Consider the following 22,491-nt stretch of genomic DNA (forward strand, 5'->3'; position numbering starts at 1 on the left):
TGGTTTTATTGGCAAGCATTTAAATGTATTAATCTATTTAATGGCATCATCAAATCCTTCCCTACAATAATTATCTGGAGGGTCCCAGGACTGTGGGGAAACCTTTACATTCCACACTCTTGCTTCCACATTGACTGAGAGTATTCAAAATCATCCACAAACATGAAGAAAACAACCACACTGCTTAAAACTCGGGACCTAAAACTGCAAGCAGCATTTTAACACTATCTAGCTGCATTTCACATCACATTTGCCTCACCCCTGTGACCAGAAGAGGCTCAGGAGATGCATGTGTGGGTTGAGAGCAGGACTAGCACGAAAGGTCAGGACAGGCACTGAGGGGCCCTGCAGGGGAGAGCATTGCAGTTCACCTGGATTTGCTCTGTCATGCTCTGGTAATGCCTCACTTGCAATTCCCCCTCCCCAAATCCTCTCTGTACCAAATGTTACTCAACAGCCCGCTTCTGCTTCCTGCCCTTCCTGGGGCTGCAGCTCAGCTGCTGGTGGCGAGAGGGGCTGAAGATCAGACACAGCACAGCTTGTGTGAGAGCAGCACAGCACCCAGCACCCTCACTCAACCGGAGCTGGCCTCCCTTTTCTTCTTACCCGCAGCCTCTCCCCCACCTCTGCACCTCCCCACAGCTTTGCTTATCTTCAGGGCAGAAGCTGCCTCAAGAGGAGCATTATACAGGGCTGCAGCAGGGCACGAAAACCAAGAATCGACTCTGAAGCCTTTGTGGAAGGCAGCTCATGGAGAAACTGCATTATTTCACAACGCTCCTCTCCCTTGTTTTCTGTGGACGGGTCAGAAGCACGTTGCCCTCCTCCTCCCTTTGCCCCCTGCCTGCTAGCAGACGGCTTTGATCAGGAGCCCCGCGTTGCTCCCCCCTGCTGCCACCCCTCCATCCTTCCTCTCCCCTCCCTCCACCGAGAGGCCGAAGCCCTGGGTGGGGGAGAGGTGTGGAGGACTCGCATCACCTTCCCATGCCAACCGCAGCACATCTGGCAGGCAGAAGCCACGGCTGCCTGGACGCCTGCCGCAGGCTGGGGACACCTGGTGCCCTGCCCCAAGGCGTGTGGGCACGGCAGGAGCAGGACGTCCTGCAATGGCTGCGCCGTGATCACAGGCACAGCGGGGGGATCCAGCAGGGAGCGGCGAAGGTGCCAGGAAGCTTTTTAGCCATTTCCTTCCTTTTAACTTGCACAGTTGACTATCTCAGCACGTCAGCCCGAGAGCAGCGCCTGAAAGACTGGCATCAACAGACTTCTTTAGTCTGGAATGACCCAGATTGCTTACGGGGGTTTCATTGCTTCCTCCGAGAAGGCCTCGTGCAGAGCAGGGTGGCGCGAGCAGGCTGCGGCGGGCTCGTTCTGTCACCGCTGACGGGAGCTGGAGGAGAAAAAGCAGCAAGCAAGGCGGTGAGCCTTTTGTCCTCCGATGAACCACGACTCGCTCAGGTTGCCATACACACCTATCAGCTTTCCCTTCCGCTGAAACAGCGAAACCCAAACCACAGCAGTCTAGCGAGCAGAGTCTCCCCCAGCTTTACGGGATAAAGGACCAAAACCGGAGGGCGCGTGTCCCGCTGAACCCCGCAGCACGGTGCCCACCCTCGTCCCCCCCAGCAGCTTTTGGGGCCGAGCCGCTGGCACCTCCGCGACCCCAGGGGGCCGGAGCAAGGAGGGGGCTCCCCCAGAGCAAACCCCGCACCCCGCGGGGGGCCAGGCCGAGCCTGCACCCCCCGCCCTCAGCCCCAGGCCGGGGTCGCCGCTCTCCTCCTCGTGTCCGCCGCCTCCCTCCACCTTCCCCCGGCGGGGGGATGGCGGCGGAGGGGCTCCCCCAGCGCCCTCTCCTCAGGAGGACGGCGGCGGGGCGGGACGGGGACGAGGACGGGGCCGAGCCCCGGGGCGGCCCGGCCCCGCCGTGCCCCGCTCCCCGCCCCCGGCAGCTCCGAGCGCCGTTCCCCCCCCCGCTTCATCCCTCCCTCCCTCCCTCCCCCGGCGGCCGCGGGCCGCTGCCGGCCGCCCGGCAGGTTGTAAAGTCATTAACTCCCTCAGCCATGCCGGCCCGCGCCCCGGCGGCTCCTGCCACGGCCGCTGGTGGGCCGCCGCCGCGCCGCCTCCTCCGCGGCAGCAGCAGCAGCAGCGCGGCATGGCCGCCGCTCCCCGCCGCCTCCTCCTCTTCCTCCTCCTCCTCCTCAGCGCCGCCGCCCCCCTCGGCGCTAAGGTAAGCGGCGGCGGAGCCTCCCCCCCCGCTCTCCCCTCGCCCTTCCCCTCAGCGCCCGCCCTGCCCGGCTCCGCGCCCCCCTCAGCCCCCGCCTGGAGCCGGGCGCCGCCAACAAAAGGCCGGCGGGGCGAGGAGGGTCCCCGGGGGGCTGCGGGGCCTCGCCGCTCGCCTCCGTGCCTGGCGGGGAGGTGACAGCCGTGCGGGGATGAAAACGGGGGTTCTGCTCGCCGCCCTGCCTCCCGCAGCCGCGGGTGCGGGTTTAGGGAACACCTTTATCCCCTAAGGTGCGTGTGCGGGAGCCAGAGCCTGGCGCCCCCTCAGTGAGACCTTTCCCTCTCCCTTTCCCCTTTCCCTTCCTTCCCCTGTGGCCAGGAGGCCAGACTCCTCTTCTCAGGGCACCGGCCGAGCCCCCCGCTTGCAGGGGTCACCACACACCCTGTGGCTCCCTGTGCGAGCTTCCCGGCCAGGTCCCTCTGTGCAAGAGGGGTCCTGCTCTGCTAACAGAAAGAAAAAGGGTTGTGTTTTTTTCCTTCCCCAGACAAAGCCACGGTGAGGTGAAGCAATCTCGCACAAGCTGTCTTATGCACAGCGATAGGCACCGCAGCTTTACTGCGGGTAACCCAGGTTTGTCCAGCAGCGTCTCCTGAGCTGGGGTTGTCCTCGTTTTAAGCTCAGGCGGTGCCTCGCTTCCACTGCGCTTTTACTTCCACGTGCATTCACCGCCTGCTCTGCTTACCCCCTAACTGTAGGGCTCAGCCAGACAGAAACTTCAGGCAGAGCAAGCCGGGTCAAGCTGAGCAGATGTGAAATCCTTCATCTAGGCGTGGAGGAGTCCGTTCAGGTCGGTGACTGCGTACACAAGCCTGGGCTGCTCGGGGTCCTGCTGTCTGTAGCAGCTGTGTTTGTACAGACCCCCCCCGTAGGGGCACCCAGGACTCCGTGGCTCCGGGTGACCCTGCGGAGATGAAAGATTGCACGCTGCAAGCTGGCTGCAGGCATGGCTGGTGGTATTGCTGCATGCCATGCGATCGGTATCTTCCGTGCCAGGCCGCGCACACAACGGTCATTAAGGGATTAACCTGCAATTGCTTTTGCTCTCTGGTTTTCTACAGCAGGGTTATACAGAGAATGCGATAGAAAGCCTCCATCCGTAGATAAGCAAATTCCTCCCTGTGTGGAGCTGTCTCGGCTCAGTGTATTCAATGCCTCTGAAAAAAACTGGTGATAGAGATGCCTGTCCTGCACACCCCATATTGCTCCCTTCTTTCCCTTCAGAGATTTCCATCCATTCTACTAGCTTGTCCCGGAATAAGCGTGGTCTCCTACTTGAAGGGAATGACCTAACTAACTTGGATCAAGTATTTTGTAACGACATGCCTGTGAACTTTCTTTCATGGCAGGATTATAAACAGTACTTCATAGTCCTTTGCTGGCTTCTGTTTACCAGCTTTCTAATTTGCTTCTCATCTGTGCCTCATTATATGTCCAGATTTCTGTTACTTATCTGCTGCAATATCACATCTTTCACAAGTTTAGCATTTTTCCCCAGGTTGGTCTTCTTCCTAATCCCATAAAAAATATTCTGTAGGTCTCTTTTTACCTCTGGGTACTTTCCCATCATGGGAAATTCCTTCTGTAGTATCTTGTTAAAATATTTCTAAGCAAAATCTGGTTTTGTATCTGCGTCCAACGTTGAATCTCTCATACAAACTATCAGCTCTACACAAATAGGCTGAAACAATGACAGAATAAGAAATAGCTTTACACAAACATCATTTTTTTGGGTAAAACATCAGGGCACAATTGCAAACACTATTGTTTTTTTTTTTCAAGGCTTGCGGCAGAGTTTATTGCCACAGCTTTGATCAGAGCACAACACAGGGAACCCAGACCAGGGGGGCTGAGCATGGCCATTCATTTCCAGGAGTGTAAGATAATAATCTGGCGTCCGTTCCAGGCATTAGGACATCTGAAGCTATTTAGTATTTCAGTAAGTAGCAAAGTTTGCTGTAGGGAGAAGCCTTTAGGTAAAGGATCCTGGAAATTTCTGGTAGAGGACACGCAGTTAATGACCTCGGGAAAGGTCTGTTCGGAATTTAGTTCATTTCCAGCTGCTATTTCTTGTTGTCTTAGAAGCTCTGACAGGGCTGAGCTTACAACAGCTACTTGTGCCCTTCAGTGGTGGTCAGGGCCGTAAGGCATGTCAGGCTGCAACAGAAGGGCGTACCCCTGCAAGCTCCTCTATTAAGGCGAGCTGAACAAGGATGTTTGTTGTCTCTCTTCCTAGAAAGCCTTTTTTTCCCCCAAGACACAGACTAATGAATCCCGAGATTCAACATGCAATATGGGAGACTAAGCCAGCAACACAGTCATTGCCATTATTCCCAGGTTTCTGGGAAACCCATTGTAGTTTAGAGCTGATCTGATGCATGGCAGAAAATTGTTAGAGGATTTATTTTGCCCCTTTCTGCTCTTCAGAAAGACTGCCTGGAAAACCGATAGGATGTCAGCCCGGGCTCACCCTCTTGCGCCGGGCTGCAGCATTTTGTTTGTGGCAGCCTTTGTTTGGTGTCGATGGGGGGGAGAAGGGAAACAGCTGCCGAGTCTTTGGTTAGACAGAAAAAGCTTTCAGTGGTGCTGGCTTAGAGACTGATGTTTCCATCATTGATTGGCAAATCTGGAGGCAGATGTTCTACTCTGGAAGAGTTCCCCACCCTGCCTTATCTTTTCACTCTGGGCAGGAGGGCTAGAATGAGGTTTGTGTGCACACAGCAGAGTGCTCCTGGTCCCCCCCTGCACCAGTCCACGCAGGCTGTACTACACGCCTTGGTCCTTAGAGTACAGCAGGTTGTGGTTTTAAAGCTCTGGTCCCCCCCCAGCGAGGGGACAGGAGGGCAAGCTTCACCTGTGTGCTTGCACGGCCTCTGTCCAGTGAGGCACAGAAATAGTGTGGTTAGCCTCAGAGAGGAAGAGCTGCAGCTGCGTGATCACCTTGTGCCAAGCCACAAGCGCCTCGAGGGAAATTCTTGCGGAGAGCACCTGGCTGAGCTGGAGCATGGTCTGTCTTTGCTACCGGTGTAATTTCTAGCCCGAACATTTCACAGCACCTAAGGAATTGTACCTGATCCTCTTCCCTGCTTTGGGCAGAGCCGCCATCCAAGCCCAGGCAGAACCAGCCTTGCAAACACTGAACCTGCGCCTGTCTCCTGCTCCAGCATTTCTAGCCTGCTCCGTGTGCAGTTCAGCAGCACGACACAAGTTAGAGCAGCTTTAGCGTCTCCCACAACCAGGGCAGTGCAAAAGAGTTGTTTTAAAGCCCATCTGACTTTCCCTTTTCCACAGAGTGTGGGATTTGCTCAAGAGCTTGGGAAACTAAAGCTAGGAGCTTATCTAATCTGGAGTCTATCCCACAGCCCTTAATTTGTTATCTGGAAATTTGGAAAATGCAAGTATCTCTAATTGAAAACAAGAGCTGTTTGTGTGTCATGGTTAATGCAGATTTATTTCTGACAATAGAGTAAATTCAGCACAGATTGGAACCAGCTGCCCCAGCTCTAAGTACCTGAGTCTGCCCTCCACATCTCCAGGCCTAGGACTCAGACGCTGTCATGCTGTAAGTCTCACTGGCTGAGGCGACAGCTCAGCATTGTCCTTGCTTGCACGAGTAAATAAATGCTCCTGAGCAAGGACCAGCAAGGGAGCTCGGTCATGGAAAACCTGAGAGCCAAATCAATCTACTTAATGTGTGATTGATTCTTCCAGTGAGGGGAGGAAGCAGGAACAGGGAGTACAAAGGGGCTTACAGATATAGAGGAACACATTTTATTCCAAATCTGCTGTCGCTGCTTGAGCTGCAGCAAGAGCCTGTGCCCCAGGCATGCCCGCGATCGAGGTGGGTAGGAGGAGGTGAACACCAGCAAGCTGAAAGCAGGGCACTGACCAGAGGAGGATCCAGCAGGCAGCTGTGGCTTTTCTTGCTTTTGAGAGCAGCAGGGCCTGTGGATCATTTACTCCAAACACACAAAATCTTCTTCATACCAGGGTAGGTCAGTAGAACAGGGCATTTCACTTCTCTTCGCTCATTTCCCCTCCGTACTATCTCACCTATATGGACTGTAAGATCTGTGGAGCAGGACCATCTTGTAGGTTACAAATACACCAATTTTTATTACCACTTGGGGAAAAACTGTGTCAATCCTGCAGCTTCTGGTCCACATGCCTTCCCCCGGGGCAGTGCTCGCGCCCCGTGGTGCTCTGTAGCTACTCAGCCACATGGAAAGATGCCAGCTCTGATTAATACCCCAGCTACGGGAGAAGCTGCTTTGCACTGAGCTCCCCACACAGACACAGATAAATCACTGTTCTTCTCCTTCCCTGCAATTGTGAAGAGCTCTTCCTCTCCAGGCCTTGAGATGCTCATCACAGAGGCGCGTAGGAGGGGTCAGGGAAACACTTGAACTGAAAATACCTTACAGCGAGAGACCTTTAGTTTCTTTCCTGGGTAACTCTGGAAGCTACACAGTCAGCATTTCCATTTGTGGTCTGATCATATGCACTCAGACAAAAATTCTCATAGGACACAGGTTGAAATGAGCATTTGGCAGAAGAGAAAAAGGTCCTTTTGAAAACATGCTTCTTTCTTTTAAATTTAATTTTAAATTTAATCCTTCTCTTGAGCACCTCTGCTGCTCACCACAGCTCTTGGTCTCAGTCAGACAACTCAAATCCAGCCAGGGCATCCAAGTACGTCGAAGAATTTTGTTGTATTGTTTTCACAGTTAGCTATTGTAATCATCAAAGAGTAAAGCATCAGGTAACGTAGTGCTTTTTTTTTCTGCAGCAGAGCAGGTTTTTTTTAACATGCTCTGGCTGGCATATGATCGCCAAGAAGAGGCACTATGTGCACTTCAAACATACTAAGTTACAACTTAAAAACATTTGCACAAAAGCAGCTGCATCTCCTCTGCCCAGTGGATGTTCTGTTGGCAGATGCTGTAGAAACAGCAAATTCTCGGGCAGGAATTACACTACAAGATGAAGAACACTTTGGTTTTATTACACCATAAAAGAGCGTCAAGCCAAGAGGCAGTCAACCAAAGTAGTGAACAGAGCACATTCAGCAAGGAGCAAACTCTGCTGAGTTTTCTTTCACATCCATCAATTATGCTTCTGCAGAACAGTTCTTCTCGACAGGACTATCAGCTGCAGCCACAAGCCTACACATTTTGCTAAGAGTAGCACTGATACTGCTTCTCCGTGCCTTTACTTAAACATAACAGATCTTACACATGCACAAATTATTCATTTTCTTCTGCTAATGCCGATAAACTGTCAGCATTTTCCGCTGGGTAAATCACTTCTAATCACTGCCCTGTGGTAAACTCATTGCTGCATTTAACACTATTCACAGCTGTATTTCAGCAAACAGCAAATTAGTTCTTGTATGTGCTACTTTGCAAAAGTCCCAAGGAGCTTTTAGGCCATCAGACAGAACAGGAGAACAGCGCAAGGAAAAAAATCTTGCTAAAACAAAGAGTCACTTACCTGCTGGGAATTACAGAGGCAGAGCCAACAGCAGCCTGCTGCAATGACCTCGTCGGGGCCAGAGGAGCTTGGGTTTGCCAAATTTAAAGGGTCAGCCCCGGCGAGGCATGCTGGGTCGGGGAGAGCCCTCTGGGGAGCACCTTGTGGGGTGGGTGGCGAGAGGTCAGCAACGCAGTGGTGAGATGGGATAACTGCAAGGGGCTCTGCTTCTGAAGCACTCTTGAAAATGACTTTTGTGAGGGTTGCAGGGTGAGGAGCTTGGACCTGAGCCGACTTATGCACAAAGAGGAGTTTATTCATTGTGGTGCAGCTCCAGCAGAGGACAGATGCCTACCCCAGCCCCCCACAGCCTTTCTCCTCTCTCCTGACTGCTCGTCGGAGCCAGCTGGGCAGCTGGGGCTGCGATCTGCTGGCATATCCGACTCAGGAGCGAGGCCTTGGCTCAGGCTGCAGCTGGGATTATCGCCACACGTCCCACCTGAGAGCCCTTCTCCACATCATGCCGGTCCCAGAGGCATCCTGCGGGTGCAGCCTCTGTCAGGCCTCCCTCCGGCCGAGGCATTGGGCCGCCGGGTTCCCCAGCTAACCATCCTCTGTTTCTGTCAGGACAGTAGTGAGGCAGCTGATGGAGCTGGCCCCTGGGATGAAGAAGTCACCAAGTGGTGGGGAGAGTGGAGCTCCTGGTCCACCTGTTCCCGGTCCTGCGGGGGAGGCGTGATGTCCCGGGAGAGGCACTGCCTGCAGCAGAGGTACGTCTGTCCCCGCGGCACCCCTTGGCCAGCCCTAAAGGGGCAGAGGGGTGCCTCGACCCACGTTTTGGGCTCTGTAGGGCCTCAAAAAGGAAGGCAGGTGGGCAGCGAGCAGGCTGTGGGGCCTGAGGGAGACTTGAAGATGACAGGGTTGTGGGCTGGAGAAGACCAGCTTTACTCCTCCTCCCCTGTCCTTCATAAACCCTGCTTCTCCATGGCTGCTCTGACCAACCTAACCCTGACTCGTAGCCAGTTCCTGTGCGTAGGATTTTGGCCCTTATTCCCAGACACCTTCTGGGGACTTGGTTGGCAGCAGCCAGCTCAGCCATGCCTCAGCAATTTCCCCTTTTCACTCCCTGCAGAGCTGGCAAGATTTTTTCCCCCTGTCATTTATCTGGCTGTCACCTGACAGCATCTCCATTTGTCCCCTGCAGCTGCTACAGCCCTGGTGCTGATTGAACGAGGTTTGTGGGGAGCTCCAGCTGTCCCCTGTGGGTCACCTTGCCACCAAGCTCTCCTCCTCGGGCACCTCACTAACCTGCTTCTCCCGAGCTGTTAATGAGAGCCAGCATCCCGCGGCACAGCAAGCCGCAGGGGCTGCCCGGCCCCTTTCCCTTCTGCGTGAATGCACTCCGGAGCGCAGGAAGCTCAGACAAGAGCCCCCCACCTACTCTGCCTCCTGCAGAAGGAAACTTCTTTTATGTGGGCTGGTTGGCAGCATCGTGAGGGTCCAGATGTGCTGAGGTGCCGTCCATCTGGACGCGGCCTCCCCACTAATGAGGGTTGCCAATGCCTCTGCTTGACATAAAATCCAGCCAAAAGGTGCTGCAGCATTAAGCAAAGCAGCTTGTGAGCCAGCTGTGCCCCATGAAACAATTTTTGCCTGAGTCTGCAGACTGCCCCTGCTTCAGCTGAAAGGCATGGTGATTTTGAAGCCTTGTGGTGCAAATTTAAGCTTTGCCTACACCGTATAAAGCATAGCTCTGCAGGGATAGCTGCAGTACATCTAGGCAGTCCAGCTTGAATATGGCTACTGTGCACCCTAAGTTCCCAGTACCGTTAACCCATTGTCTGCTGCTGATCTTTACCCAGAGCACAGTGCCTTAATCTGCAGTCTTAGCCTTTCTCTGCACACCTTCCCAGCTTTCAAGAATTTTTTTCAGCATTTGCACGTCAGGAACTTGGACAAATGTTGCTGGCCAGAGCTAAAGCATCAATTGCTGAGAAATTCATGGTTTTTTTTGTCCGTTACCTGTACCAAACCTCTCCTGTTAATCTTTTAAGGTGTCCATTCCCCATGGGAGGTGCCATCTCTCTGTCTGCTGCTCAGTGAATTCTGAAATCAATTCCCCTGCTCACTTCAAATCGCGGGTGCTTCCACAGGAGCGGTGGATCTATTGGTCTATTGCCCTTCTGTCAGATCAACCCTATTGGAGCTCAGAGGTGAAGGGGCACAGCAGTGGCAATACTTCAGTTGCTCCCTGTCCACTCAAACTGCCCCAAAAAGAGTGTAGTTTAAAATCACACTCCACCTAAAAGCACTGAAAATATATTTCAGTGATGTTGGCTAGCACAGATACAGAAAGCTTTGCTCTGATGAAATGCCAGCCTGGCTTCTCCCCATTAAGTCAGGCCTGACTTCTCAGTTATCCTCAATTTCTTAGTGTTTCATGGACCTCCAGCTCATTTCTGCATTCTCATTCTGCTTTGCAGGCTCCAGATGCCCCAGGGAACAAACAGCACCATGTGTGTTGGCCAAGCCAAACACTACCAACTGTGCCAGCAGCAGGTGAGAACCACTTCCAGCACCGACTGGTTCTTACTGGGGGATGTGGGATGCAGGGGTCTGCACTTGGAGCTTCAAGAGCACCAGCAGTCAGGGTGCGACTGGTCCGTCAGAGGCATGATCCACTCCTGGGGCAGTGTGCCTCTGAAAACAGGGGAGATGGGCTCTACTCTCTGGGACTGAAAGGTGGGGGAAAAGGATATAGATAGATTAGATTACAGATATATTTGTTGTGGGGTGGGGGGAGGGAAGAAGTTTTTCCCTTTGCTCTAAGTAAATTTTGCAGTACTGTTAAATACAGCTGTCTGAGGCGATGGAAGCCTGGCCCTTCTGCCTGTATTATAGCACCTCAGAGTCCATCACTGATTCCTTCCAGGGTGGACAGGGCATTTTCATCCTCCAAGGATGCAGCAGGGACAAGCAGCTGTCACAACCATGGCTGCGACATAGGGAGCTTTTGATCACGTTTATTCCCTCCATAGCCCTGCCCAGCCAACACAGCAAGCTTCAAACAGCAGCAGTGCTCCAGTTTCAATGCCAAAGCCTTTGGGAAGCGCTACTACCACTGGATGCCCCTCTATCCAGGTGGGTTTTCACAGCTTCACACAAAGGATCAGGGTGAGAAAACACCTACAGAATCTTCTCAGACACAGGAGAAGGACACAGGGAGCAAGGGATGGATGCTCCTCGTTGGTCTGGAAGTGCTTTCCTCTGCTACCTCCTTTGGAGAAATCATTCCCTGTCTCTTCACAGAACCTCTCTGCCCAGCCAGGCCTTCTCTCTCACCACATTACTCCTGTTTTGGATCCTACGTCAGCAAGCGCTGGCGGGCAGACAGGACACAGGCTTCTCTGAGGTGTCTCAGCTAACCAGCAGTCATCCTGGCAGAGTGGCTGTTCACTCCCTGCGTGCCTTCTACCATTTTGGCTGCCTCTGTCACCCAGCGTGCTTCCCACTGGGTTGGTGGTGGGTTATTCTGAACAGGATGTCCATCCGTTTCCTGTGCAGAGGAGATAAATTGCTTCACGTGGCTTGCCAGATGGCCCTTGAGGCCCAGATTCAGCTCCTCTGAGACATGACTGTCTTTCTGGACCTGCCTGTTTTTTTCTTTCCATTAGCTGCCAAGGGAACATAGAACATCTGTACCTCTAGCTCCAGTTGCTCAGCTGGAGGGGGTATAGCTGGCCGTGGTTGGTACAGTTGGTGCAGGTCTTTTTTGCTCTTGTGTATTTATGTGTGGCCTGGGATCTGGAGTCTGCTGAGGCAGATTCCCCTGTCTGGCACAAGGGATGGCACTGTAAAGGGGAGAGGGTATGGCAAGGAAGAGGGTTTGCCATCGAGAAGCACTTCTGCCAGGCCTGGTCCCCATCTGCAGCCTCATACCACAACCCCTTTACTGCCAGAAGATCTGTAGCCTTGGGATCTCATCTCAAGAAGCAAGAACATCAAAGGTGATGTCAAACCAGCAGCATGGTTAAGAGGAAAGTCCCCTTCTTCACTGCCCGTCTTTGATCACCTTGCTCTGCCTCTGTCCCTTCAGATGACTTCACCAGCATCTCCAACAAGCCCTGTGACCTCCAGTGCACCACTCGGAGCGGAGAGAGACAGCTGATGGCCCGAGCACAGGATGGTACCTCCTGCAAGGACAGGACCCATCAAGGAGTCTGCATCAATGGGAAATGTGAGGTGAGGCTCTGGACGGAAATAACACAGAAATGGGGAGTATAAATGCATGGTGGAACCTCCAAGGCCAATGGCCCCAGCAGGGAAGTGAAACCAAGGCCTGGCAGGAATAATTATGCTCCCTTTTGAATGCCTATGGACTAGAACAGAGCACAAGGGACATTACATTCACATTCCCACTGAGTAACAGAACTTTCTTCCCAGTACAGAGAAGACTGGAATTGCAGGTTTGCTTTCAGAGTCGTCCAAGTTGAAAAGAAAAATCTTATATTTGATTTTTCCTGCACGCAGTAAGGATGAAGGATGGGTGCGTGTAGTGTTACACTGAGGCGTCTTAAAACCTCAAGTAGGCCTGCCTTTGATGCAGCATCTCCTGCAGGGTGATGCTGTATGTCACTATTACAGTGCAAAGGATTGGCTTAAAGACAGCTACAGAATGAACTGAAACAGCTTACCCAAATCTTGCTCCATTCACCTACACGCACACAACCCTGTCCCAGCTTCAGGGGCTGAATGTAAATGGTCACAACTTGTACCAGTGAATTGCTGCTGCTGTCAGATTCATTCATTCACCACCCTGCTCCAAGCTACCCTACACCTACACCCAGAACCTCACCTAAATAATGTGGTAGCGTTTCCTTGAAAAGACTGTGCCCCCCCGAAAACCTTTTGTTTTATTTTTTGCAGCCTGTGGGGTGCGATGGGAGCCTGTATTCGCCCCGGACGATGGACAGATGCAGGGTGTGTGGAGGGGACGGCAGCACTTGCCACCGTGTCTCGGGCAGCTTCCGAAAGGCAATCTCACAGATAGGTACTCCCTGCTACCACAGTCCAGAGACTTCACCTGCTACTTCTTACCACCAACTGGCATGAAGGGTGACTGGCTTGAATGCGGGTAGGAGTTTCCCAGCTGCTTGGTGGAAAGAGCTGAAGAGTGTCGCCACCTCTGCTTAAATGCCTGTATTTTATCGTTTTAGCTTAATCAGAGGAGATTGGTTTTGATGTGCTGTATATTAGGTTGGCAAGTTTTCCCTTCACCTCTTTACTGTAGGAAGCAGCTGGGGATCTATTTGTTCTTATTGATTTTGGCATCTCCCCCACCTCAGGCGATGTGAAGAGGTCAATGAATCTTCTTTTATTTGTGCTAGGCGTTCACTGGAAGCTTAGGTTCCTGTGATGAGGGTCACGGCATTTGTTTCAGCCTGCACTTAGTCTCCAACTTTCCCCACTCCTATGGTTGTCACAGCTGAGGGACAGTCCCTCTGAAATGGGGCTGAGATTAACGGTTCATCTCCTGCCACCTCATGGCCCATTCCTCCACTCATAGAAGAAACAGACTGTGGTATACTCATCAGTAATTAACTGTGGTTTGAGGACGTTTTAGAATGTCATTTCACATTGCTGTAGTTCCACTAGTCTACCTCATTCTCCACAGAGACGCTAGACCAGAGAAGCACTTGGGCTCCTTTCCAGGTTGGGGTAATGGTGCTGACCTCTCTAGCAGTACACAGTCTTGGCATTCTGTTCCAGCTCTCATAAAATCTTACAGGGCAGGAAAAAAAAATGAATTTCTATCAGGAAAGACAAGCTGGCAAACCCACACAACTTTAAGAGCCTTCTCACTTCCTCTCCATTTAAAGGTCAATCTTTATGCTCCTCTTGAGACAAATTCTGTTGAGTCAGGAGCTGAGGGGACCTGCAGTCTTCTCCCTCCACCCTTCAGCATTAACGTTAGTCACTAGTAAGCTTTTTCTGTGCTCTTGCCAGAAAGCTTGAGAGCATACACCTAAAGCCACACAGTTATACTTGTACAATTCCTTTTTAACAAACCCAGCTGTAGTCAGATTGAGCCTTAGAGATCTGTAGTGGTCATCTGTAAAGGGATTTCAGAGGGGAGCTAGGACTGGAGCTCACAGCCTGGCGTGATGTGTTTATGTCCTTAAATGACCTGCTAGGGGTAGCTCTGCCGTCCTACTTGCACACTTATCCCGCAAACTTCTTTGTCTATGTACACCTTTTTATTTCGTCCTCAGGGTTTCCTCACCTCCGTTCTGTTCCTGCTCCTCAGGTTATGTGTTCATCACCAACATCCCTGCCGGTGCCACGGACATCCTCATCATTGAGCGCAGGAAGACAGAAAACATCCTGGGTAAGCAGAGGATCCAGAGGAATGTGGAGGTGCCAGTTCAGCTGCCTTTGAGGTGGGAGGACTCCCCTGCTGTGGGAGAACTATCTGTGAGCTCCAGGGTAGCACAGAGCCAAGGCTACCACGTCTCCAGCAACCAGGGGCAGGAGGGATGTTTGGAAACCAAGCTCACTGGGGACAGTCTCTGCTATGAAGACATTTGTGCTCTTGTTGGAGAGAGAAGTGAAAGCACCAAGCACAGAACAGCAGTGATCTAAGTGGAAGATCAGTGCTGGAGAGGCCTGAGCTCCTTGATTTCTAGAGGGCTTTTCTCAATCACAAGCCATTTGTTCTCCTTAGAGCCAGTGCAGCCTCAGTGCTCTGCATAGAATATCATATTAGTCTCTTTTTTTCTCTTCTTTGAAGCACTCGCTGATGAATCCGGGCATTTCTTCTTCAACGGCAACTCTGCCATTGACAACCCCCAGAACTTCAGGGTGGCTGGCACGATCTTCAAGTACCGGCGGCCCTCGAGCCTGAACTCAGATGGGCTGGAGTATATCATAGCTCATGGGCCCACTAACCAGTCTCTGAACGCCATGGTAAGTGAAGAGCTAATTTTAGGCCTTCCTGTCTCGCCTGTCCCAAAATTGTGAGCCTCCCCAGACAAATGGAATATTCACCTTGTTCCCAACCCAATTGCCTGTGGCTGAGGAAGCCAGGTACTGCCTTGCAGGGTTTCCTCTTGGGTTTGTGACAATGCTTTCCTCTCTTATCATCTGTCACAAAGTAGCCGTGGTTAGAAGAGGTCTCTGTGAAATACATGCCCTTAAAGTAAAATGGTTTTTGTTTTCTTCCCTGTTTCCTCCAGTATTACAACTTCAATGGGAAAATGCCACACATAACTTATGACTACACTGTACCACGGACACCACCACCTCTCCGAACTGCAGCCCCTGCTGTAGACAGACCTCGCTATCATCACCTGCTAGAGACCAGCCAGAACTATCCTGCTCCAGCCAACTCCAGGGCTGCCAAGGACTCCAATGCCACATGGCTCTCCCTGCCGCCAGATGACACCAGCAATCCGCTTCCCCTAAGAGAAAGGCATGAAGATTTAGGCTTCAGCCATTCACACTTCTTCCAGACCAACTCTACCAGTCAGCCTCAGGGCTGGGTCTGGGAACAAGGTGAAGAAAAGGAGAAGTATGACTTCCAGATAAGACAGGTCTACCATGCAAACACAGCGGGAGAGGAAGAGGAGGACGAAGCAGCAGCAATCGGTGGAGAAACAGAATTGGGTTGGTTGCTTTATTTTTCTTTCTCTCACAAGTCTGCATTCATTGAAAGTGGACGTTCCTTATTGGCTTACTTGAAATCTAGAGTGGCTGTCCCATTGGGGCAGCCAGAAGAGAAGGATGGTTAATAGCAGGGGTGGAGACTGTCAGGGAGCAGTAAGGGCTGGTTGCTCCTTAAGGGAAGGGGAGCAAAGCTGAGGTTGATCTGGGAAAGCCAAACAATTCAGGAACAGAACTAGGAGCAAAACTCACCTACAACATAGGCGAGGCCAGACCTGAGCTTAAATGGAGCTCCTGGGCCGTGGACAGAGAGCGCGTGGGGATGCCATGTGAAGCTGGTCAGGGCAGTTAAAGCCTGTTGGTGCACCATGCTGGCACCTTATGATTTTAAGGCCAAATACTTTTTTTCCCCCTTACTAGACACCTAAACCACATGTTGAAGTCTAAGTCATACAAGACAGTTAAAGCATCCCCGTTTCTCCTCCAGCCCTCAGATTCAATCAGATTTCCATCAGCACGGCCATACCCTACAGCACGAGGAGATCAGAGCTCTCGGAGAACAGCCGCGCAGCGTCCTCCAGGCTTCGTCTCTTCAGGCGGCTGTGTCACCGAGACCTGCACAACACTGCCTTCTGTAGGGAGCTGCAGCACCTGGCAGCCAGGCTGGCCCAGAGGAACTCCACAGCAGGACTATGGACCCAGACGGCTGCCCGGTGGCTGCAGGGCCTCCACAAAGCACCGTCCCGTAAGAACTCACTGGAGGACTTGAAGGTGGAGGCATATGCTGGGAGTCAGGGGGAAGCAAGCAACTACAGCGTGATGGCATCTGTGGAGAGCCCTCTGCTAGGTGCCAGCACAACCACGGACATCAGCCAGGCAGAGCCTCTGCAAGCCCCTGGCACTGAAAGGTGGCACTTGGTTTCCTGGGCAAAACAGGAGCGTGGTTAGCTGGGGAGGGAGGGTTGAACCAATCCTCTGGTAGTCTCACCGCTGTCCTTGATGTCCCCATTCTCCAGTGTCTCTCCATGGCAGCTGTTGGAGATCCTTGAGCAATGGCGTGTCCCCCAAAGACTGGTTTGCGTAGCTCCTGGTCTGACACAGAGCTTCCAGAACCTATTTAGTGTCCTCCTGCCTCAAAGGGATCCATTTAAATAGGTTCTGAAGGACCTGCAGGGCTGTGGTTATTCACAGCCTTGCTAGTCGAATACAGGAGGTGGATCAAGGTTTTGCACTCTCTGCTTGTCATTGGGGCATCTTGTCCAAGGTGGGGGGAGATGGTGATGGAGAGCAGGAACAATGGGTTTCGTCCCATTTTCAAAGAAAGTAAGGAGGAAGTTTAATACATTTCATGTTTGCAGCAGTTTTCATCTTTATCTCATGCCACCTCCTCCTCTCTTTGCAGCAATGAGTTTAATGTGAGCCCCGTGGGCCACGATGATATCAGCTTGGCTGACATGTATCGCTGGAAGGTCTCAGCTTATGCCCCCTGCAGCTCCACGTGCACTTCAGGTACGTGAAGACCTGATCCTTATTTTCAAGACGGGTTCATCCCAGTAACTTCCTTTAATTGGAATCCACACACTGGCCCCAAATTTCTTTGCTGTTTGGTTCCCTCTTTTTATGGTAATTAGAGAGGGCAGATGCATTTTGGTGGAAAACCAGGATATTATTGCAATGCCATTGGTCTTAGAGTGGCATCTTGAAGTGATTGACTCTTGTAATCAGTAGTGCAATCGTGAATTTCCGTACTTTGTAGGATGAGTTTTGGCGTCAGTTTTCCTTCCCAGGATGGGAGGTTAGGATGACAGCCCTCAGAGGAGTCTGGGGAAAGAAACGGAGCCATCCAGAGCATCTGGCTGATTTTTGTTTGGAGCCTTTTATCAGTTCAAGCCTTTCCTAGGCAACTGATCATGCGAGGGAGGTCCTTTTTGGCTGCGAGGGAGGTCCTTTTTGGCTGCTGATGGAGAAAACACTGGTATTTTTAAAATTGCAGGTAGAGTTTCAGAGGCAGTAAACGCTCTTCAATAATTTAATCATAGTTGAGGGAGACTTTTGCATCTGGTAGAGCCTGACCAAGAGAGGATCTTAATTGTCCAGCAGGTATCAGTGCCTCCTATGCGATGTGTGTCCGGTACGATGGAGTGGAAGTGGATGAAACATACTGTGATGCCCTAACCCGACCAGAACCTACTCACGAATTTTGCGCAGGCAGGGACTGCCAGCCTAGGTAAGTGGGAACAACATGAACTGTCCGTGGGTACTACACATCTTAGTGAGGATTATTTTTGGCTCGGCAGCCATTTCGGGGCTGGAAGTTGTGCTTAAATAGCTAAACCCACATACCTTCATGTGCACAAAAAAGGGAAGGAATTTGTTGTGTCTAAATTACCTGCTAAGCACAAAGCTGTCTTTCAAGACCAGACCCCCTTAACACCAACATATACGTGATCAGCAGATTCACAACAGCAGTTACTGGGTCAGGGAGTCCCAGGAACACAAGCACTCCCCAGCCACCCTCTGTCCCTTGATCCCCTTACCTGGGTTTTCCTTTGTGCTTTCTCTCCCGGTGCTCGTGGAGGTGGGAGACCAGCCGGTGGAGCGAATGCTCCAGGACCTGCGGCGAGGGCTACCAGTACCGCACCGTGCGCTGCTGGAAGATGCTGGCTCCGGGCTTTGACAGCTCCGTTTACGATGACCTCTGTGAGTCAGCTGGGCTGGCCAGGCCCATGGAGAGGAAAGCCTGCAAGAACAAGGCCTGTGGGCCTCAGTGGGAGCTCTCCGAGTGGTCTGAGGTAGGCGGCAGGGGAGCTTTGCATCCGAGGATGGGCTGGGGCCTGGAGGAAAATGACAAATGTTTGGTGCTTCCTTCTGGTGAGTGCTGAGGAAGCCCTGCCCAACTGTGCCCTGGGGAAGCAAGTACTGCCTTTACCCCCTTTTCTCTTCCCCTGCCGGGGCCCTTCCCCTGTCCGCAGCAGGAGGAAAACACCTCTGCTTGTCCCTCTTGTGCTCTGCTTCTGAGCCCAGGGGTTGGCTCTGTGTCATTGCAGTGTTCAGCCCGGTGCGGCACCCAGGGGACGATGAAGCGGGAGGTGCGCTGCTCGGTGGAAGCACCCCTCTGCGATGAGTCCCGCAAGCCCAGCAGCGAGAAGGCGTGCTCAGGACCCCCCTGCGACCGCCGCTGGACTGCTTCCGACTGGGGCCCGGTGAGTCCAGAGGGACTGCTGCTCCCTCCCCCGATGCTGGGGGTGCAGGGCTGGCAGGAGAGGGCAGACAGGCAGTCACACTGCTGGTCTGCTGGCTTTCGTCTGGCAGAGGCTAGAGAATCAGTGATAATCTGCATTTTTGCCTCTCAGTGCTGTAAGTTTTGGTTAAGTCTGAGGGGAGCTCTTTAATAATTTGGGACCCCCCTGACCAGATGTACCTCTAAAGACCCTTGGGGTTGAGTGCCACACAGCCCCAAATGCAAGCCTAGGCTCCAGGCTCAAGACCCCCAGCAAACCACTGACCGTGGCCCCTCAACCTTCCTGCTGTATCTAAATGCCCTCTGTTCCTCCAAGTGCTCAGGTGCCTGTGGTGAGGGACGCATGAGCCGCTTCGTCGCATGTCGCAACCTGGAGGGCAAGGTCATCTCCGACACCCAGTGTGACCCAGCCGCCAAGCCCCTGGCTGTCCACCCGTGTGGAGACAAGAACTGCCCCGCGCACTGGGTGGAGCAGGAGTGGGACCAGGTAAAGCCCAGCCCAGCCCCGTGTCCTCAGCTCTCCTTCCCACCCCACATCCCACAGGAGCTGGTGGGTGCCTGGCTCCCTTGGCAGGACTGTACCCTTGTCGTAGCTCCTTCCACAAAGAGGAAAGGAGCAATGCCCCAGTTTGTCCCCCCCCGTACCTCAAGGTTTGTGGCACTTGCTGCCTTCCCAGGGACCTCCATTGGAGGGCAGCAATGTCCTGAGGAAATCCACCTCCTCTCCCACCTCTGGCTCCCAGCTAGCAGTTGCAGGCACCTCAGCAGAGCTCTGTCCAGAATCTGCACTCACCTCCCCAAGATTTTGGTCCCACCACCAGAGAGAAAGCCCCAGAAAAAACAACTGGTTCTCTGATTAATAATAGCCAGAAATAAGCCTGGACCACAGCCCAAGTCCCTGCCCTAGAAGTCACATCCAGCCCAAGAACGCTTACTTGCCTCAGGACTCAGAGTCAAGTGAACACGGCCCAGGTGCCTCATTCTATCCAGCCATCATTCTCACCAGCCTACTCCCTCTCTGTTGGTCAAGGAGCTTTGGGCTTCCCATGACAAGCTGGTCCAAATCCCAAAGCATCCAGAAGGAACACGTTGACTCACTTGTGGGGTTTGACCTTGTAAAGTCTCAAGGAAAAACAGGGATTCACAGAGCATTAAGGAAGAAGGTCAGAGAAACAACCAAGCTCTCCCTCCCCCTCCAACCACTGCTAAGCCTCTGTTCTCCTTTTCGTAGCCTTCCTAGCTGTTGACTGCGTTCAGCTGTGTCCCTCCAGCACTGGTTAATGAGCAGAAACTGGTTAAACCTGGGGACCTGTGGCAATCCTGTCACCCTTTCCTGCTCTGGCCCATGGTGTGGGTCACATACAGTGCTGCGGTACAATTTTTCAGTTATGCCCTGATGATTAAACTCACCTGAACCCTGAAAGGCCAGCTGGGCTCCCCGCCTTTGCCTGTGCCAGCGTCTTTGCTCTGTTCTCTCAGCTGATCAGCTGTGGGTGAGCTGTTCACAGGATGACTCAGGAGGGATGCAAGCCAGCTGTGCTGGCCCTGGCATGGTGAAGACAGGCACAAAGCAGTGAAATCTCAAGCTGGCAACTGCTGCTGTGGGCATCAGGGAGCAGAGCAGAACTAGAATCAGATCCTGCCTCCTACTGCCTGCTTCTCTTGGTGTTGCCCCGAGAAGCTGAGCCCTCCCACCTATGCCTGCATGGCTTTGGGCTGAGCTCAGGTACTTGTCCGTGCAGGTCTCCTGTAGTGCACCAGTTTGATCCCCTTGGCCCACACACTGCTTGTCAGCGTTCCAAGATACAGGTTGCTGCACAAATACGCTACACGGTCTTTGAGGACATAGAGGTACAGAAAATAAGACAGAAACAGCCTTTTGTAGTCTTACCTTGACTCTTCCAGGTCCCTTGTGGTAGCTGCTCTCAGGCCGGCCAAGCTCAGTTCAGCATCCCCCATGGATGGATTATACACAGACAACCAGCTCCTGTCCCTGCTCCCCAAGAAATTCAGCTCCCTTGCAGGCAACCATTGCTCCTGTGACTACGCCCATCAGACTGGTGTTAGCACACATTAAGCACCTTGCTTCTGAGCAGGATGCCACCTTACCTGAAGCTGTACAGCCGAGGAGCATCATTTGTTATGTTTTCTTTCCCAGTGTGATGCCAGCTGTGGGCGAGGGATGAAGACCAGGGTCATCTTGTGCGCAGGCCTGGAGAATGGGGTGTACAGGGAGTACCCTGAGAAGCGCTGTGAAGCCTCCCAGAAGCCTGAGGAGCAAGCTGCCTGTTTCAAGAGGCCGTGTTCGACATGGTTTACTACCTCCTGGTCGCAGGTAGGGCTCAGGGAGGTGGGGAAGGGGGAGATGAGGCCTCATAACCCTGGTTGATGGTGTACAACCTGCACTGAGGATTTCTAGCATCCTGATCTGCTGAGGGCTCTGGTAGGACTGGACAGGACTGCGAGCTCTCTCGTTTAGCAGACCAGGCAGCAGAGGGAGAAACTGGCACACAGGAGCTGGAGAGCATGTGGATTATGGCCTCAAGCAAGAGGATGCACTGCACTGCAGGCATTACAGCCATGTCTCCTCTGCCAGGACTCAATGTTCTGTCCTTCCCTTGACTTTCACTAGTGAGCATTTAGGGAATGGGGGTAGGCAAGGCTGGGGCTGACTCACAGCAGCCATTTTGTCCATCGTCAATCATAGCATCAGTGTTCAAAGCAAAACCAACTCTGAGCTGCATTAAAAAGCAGAAAGCAAACTCCTCCCTTGGCCTGCCCCAGCTTCCAGAGGCTCTCCTCCAGCAACCAAAGGGGAGCTAAATCTGAGATCAGTGTGGGATCTGACCCAAGTCTCCTCAAGAATAGTCTCCAAAGGGAGGCCTTGCTGGAAGAAAGAACTCGGGACCTACAGGAAAATAAAAACCTGCCTCTCATGATCCCTTCCCTCAATCTCCACAGTGCAGCAAGACGTGCGGTGCTGGTGTGCGGCTGCGCGAGGTGAAGTGCTACCAGGGGGAAGCGTTGGCTCAGGGCTGCGACCCCGCTTCCAAACCAGAAGCCAGGCAGACGTGCCAGCTCCAGCCGTGCCCCACAGAGGCACCAGGTGAGGCCGGGAGGGCAGGGAGGGAGGGAGAGGAGCCCTGGGAGCCCTTTACTCCCTCCAGCTCTCAGCTGGGGGAAGCACATCTCCCTTTGTAACCTTTTCTGTGGACGCTTCTGCTCCCCAGAAGAAGACTGTGAAGACAAAGCGACGGCCAACTGCGTGTTGGTGCTGAAGGTGAAGCTGTGCTCTCACTGGTACTACAGGAAGGCTTGCTGCCGGTCGTGTCGGCTCAAGTCACCCTGACTACTACCAGCCTGTAGTTCCCTTCCAAATTCAGGGGCAAGAGCCCCCTTGAGCCAGACTTTACCACTTGAAGCCACACCACTTGGCTTGGCTGTGGAGCCAGTCCCTGTAGACAAGCCTGCTCAGCGAGGAAGGACTCCTAGGACTTAGTCATCACCGTTCCCTCTCCACCAGGAGGTTTTTATTCAAAACAAACCATCAGTTCCTAGAAAGCTACTGAGAAGCGAGTTGGGAAAGCGTGTCCCTGCTGTCAGTCATCTCTGAAGAGCTCTAGTTGGAGGTGGTGGGGCGCAGAGGCCAGCCCACAGCAGGGCACAGACCACAGCAGCAGTCGCTCTGCCCTGCCCTGCAGATTTTTCTATTACAAGGGTAATTTCCAAAACACAGCCCAAAAATTCTGTGTCACAATAAAGAGCTAAACCGTGAATCTGTGGTTTTTGGGATGCATGTACCTAGGTCCAGGCAAGGGAGGAAGAGGGACATGAGAGG

The 22,491-nt window shown here is 52.9% G+C and overlaps 1 protein-coding gene and 1 long non-coding RNA gene across 11 annotated transcripts; one reads left to right on the top strand and one right to left on the bottom strand.

Moving 5' to 3' along the window:
* Positions 1 to 1,820: 1,820 nt before the first annotated feature.
* LOC310903136 (ADAMTS-like protein 2) lies at positions 1,821 to 22,429 on the top strand (the record flags this gene model as incomplete). Of its 9 annotated transcripts, none has more annotated exons than XM_083845831.1 (18): positions 1,821 to 2,227; positions 8,383 to 8,520; positions 10,234 to 10,309; positions 10,789 to 10,891; positions 11,847 to 11,992; positions 12,677 to 12,800; positions 14,058 to 14,138; positions 14,541 to 14,716; positions 14,986 to 15,415; positions 15,900 to 16,320; positions 16,815 to 16,921; positions 17,510 to 17,639; positions 17,991 to 18,204; positions 18,460 to 18,615; positions 18,970 to 19,140; positions 20,812 to 20,988; positions 21,615 to 21,759; positions 21,884 to 22,429. In XM_083845831.1, the coding sequence occupies 18 exons, from the start codon at positions 1,821 to 1,823 to the stop codon at positions 22,000 to 22,002; spliced, it is 3,321 nt and encodes a 1,106-aa protein (XP_083701957.1). In that variant the 3' UTR covers positions 22,003 to 22,429. The 9 variants fall into 9 exon arrangements, with proteins under 9 accessions (XP_083701957.1, XP_083701958.1, XP_083701963.1 ...); XM_083845832.1 differs by having other exon boundaries at positions 17,513 to 17,639; XM_083845833.1 differs by having other exon boundaries at positions 2,096 to 2,227; positions 8,378 to 8,520.
* Positions 5,261 to 7,852, bottom strand: LOC310903155. Of its 2 annotated transcripts, none has more exons than XR_014587309.1 (2): positions 7,772 to 7,852; positions 5,261 to 7,009 (listed from the first exon to the last, which is right to left on the bottom strand). It is a non-coding gene; the product is annotated as an uncharacterized lncRNA (long non-coding RNA). The 2 variants fall into 2 exon arrangements; XR_014587310.1 differs by having other exon boundaries at positions 5,261 to 7,254; positions 7,772 to 7,821.
* Positions 22,430 to 22,491: the final 62 nt, after the last annotated feature.

Source organism: Anser anser (assembly GCF_964211835.1).
Source record: "Anser anser genome assembly, chromosome: 8".
Classification (NCBI taxonomy): Eukaryota; Metazoa; Chordata; class Aves; order Anseriformes; family Anatidae; genus Anser; species Anser anser.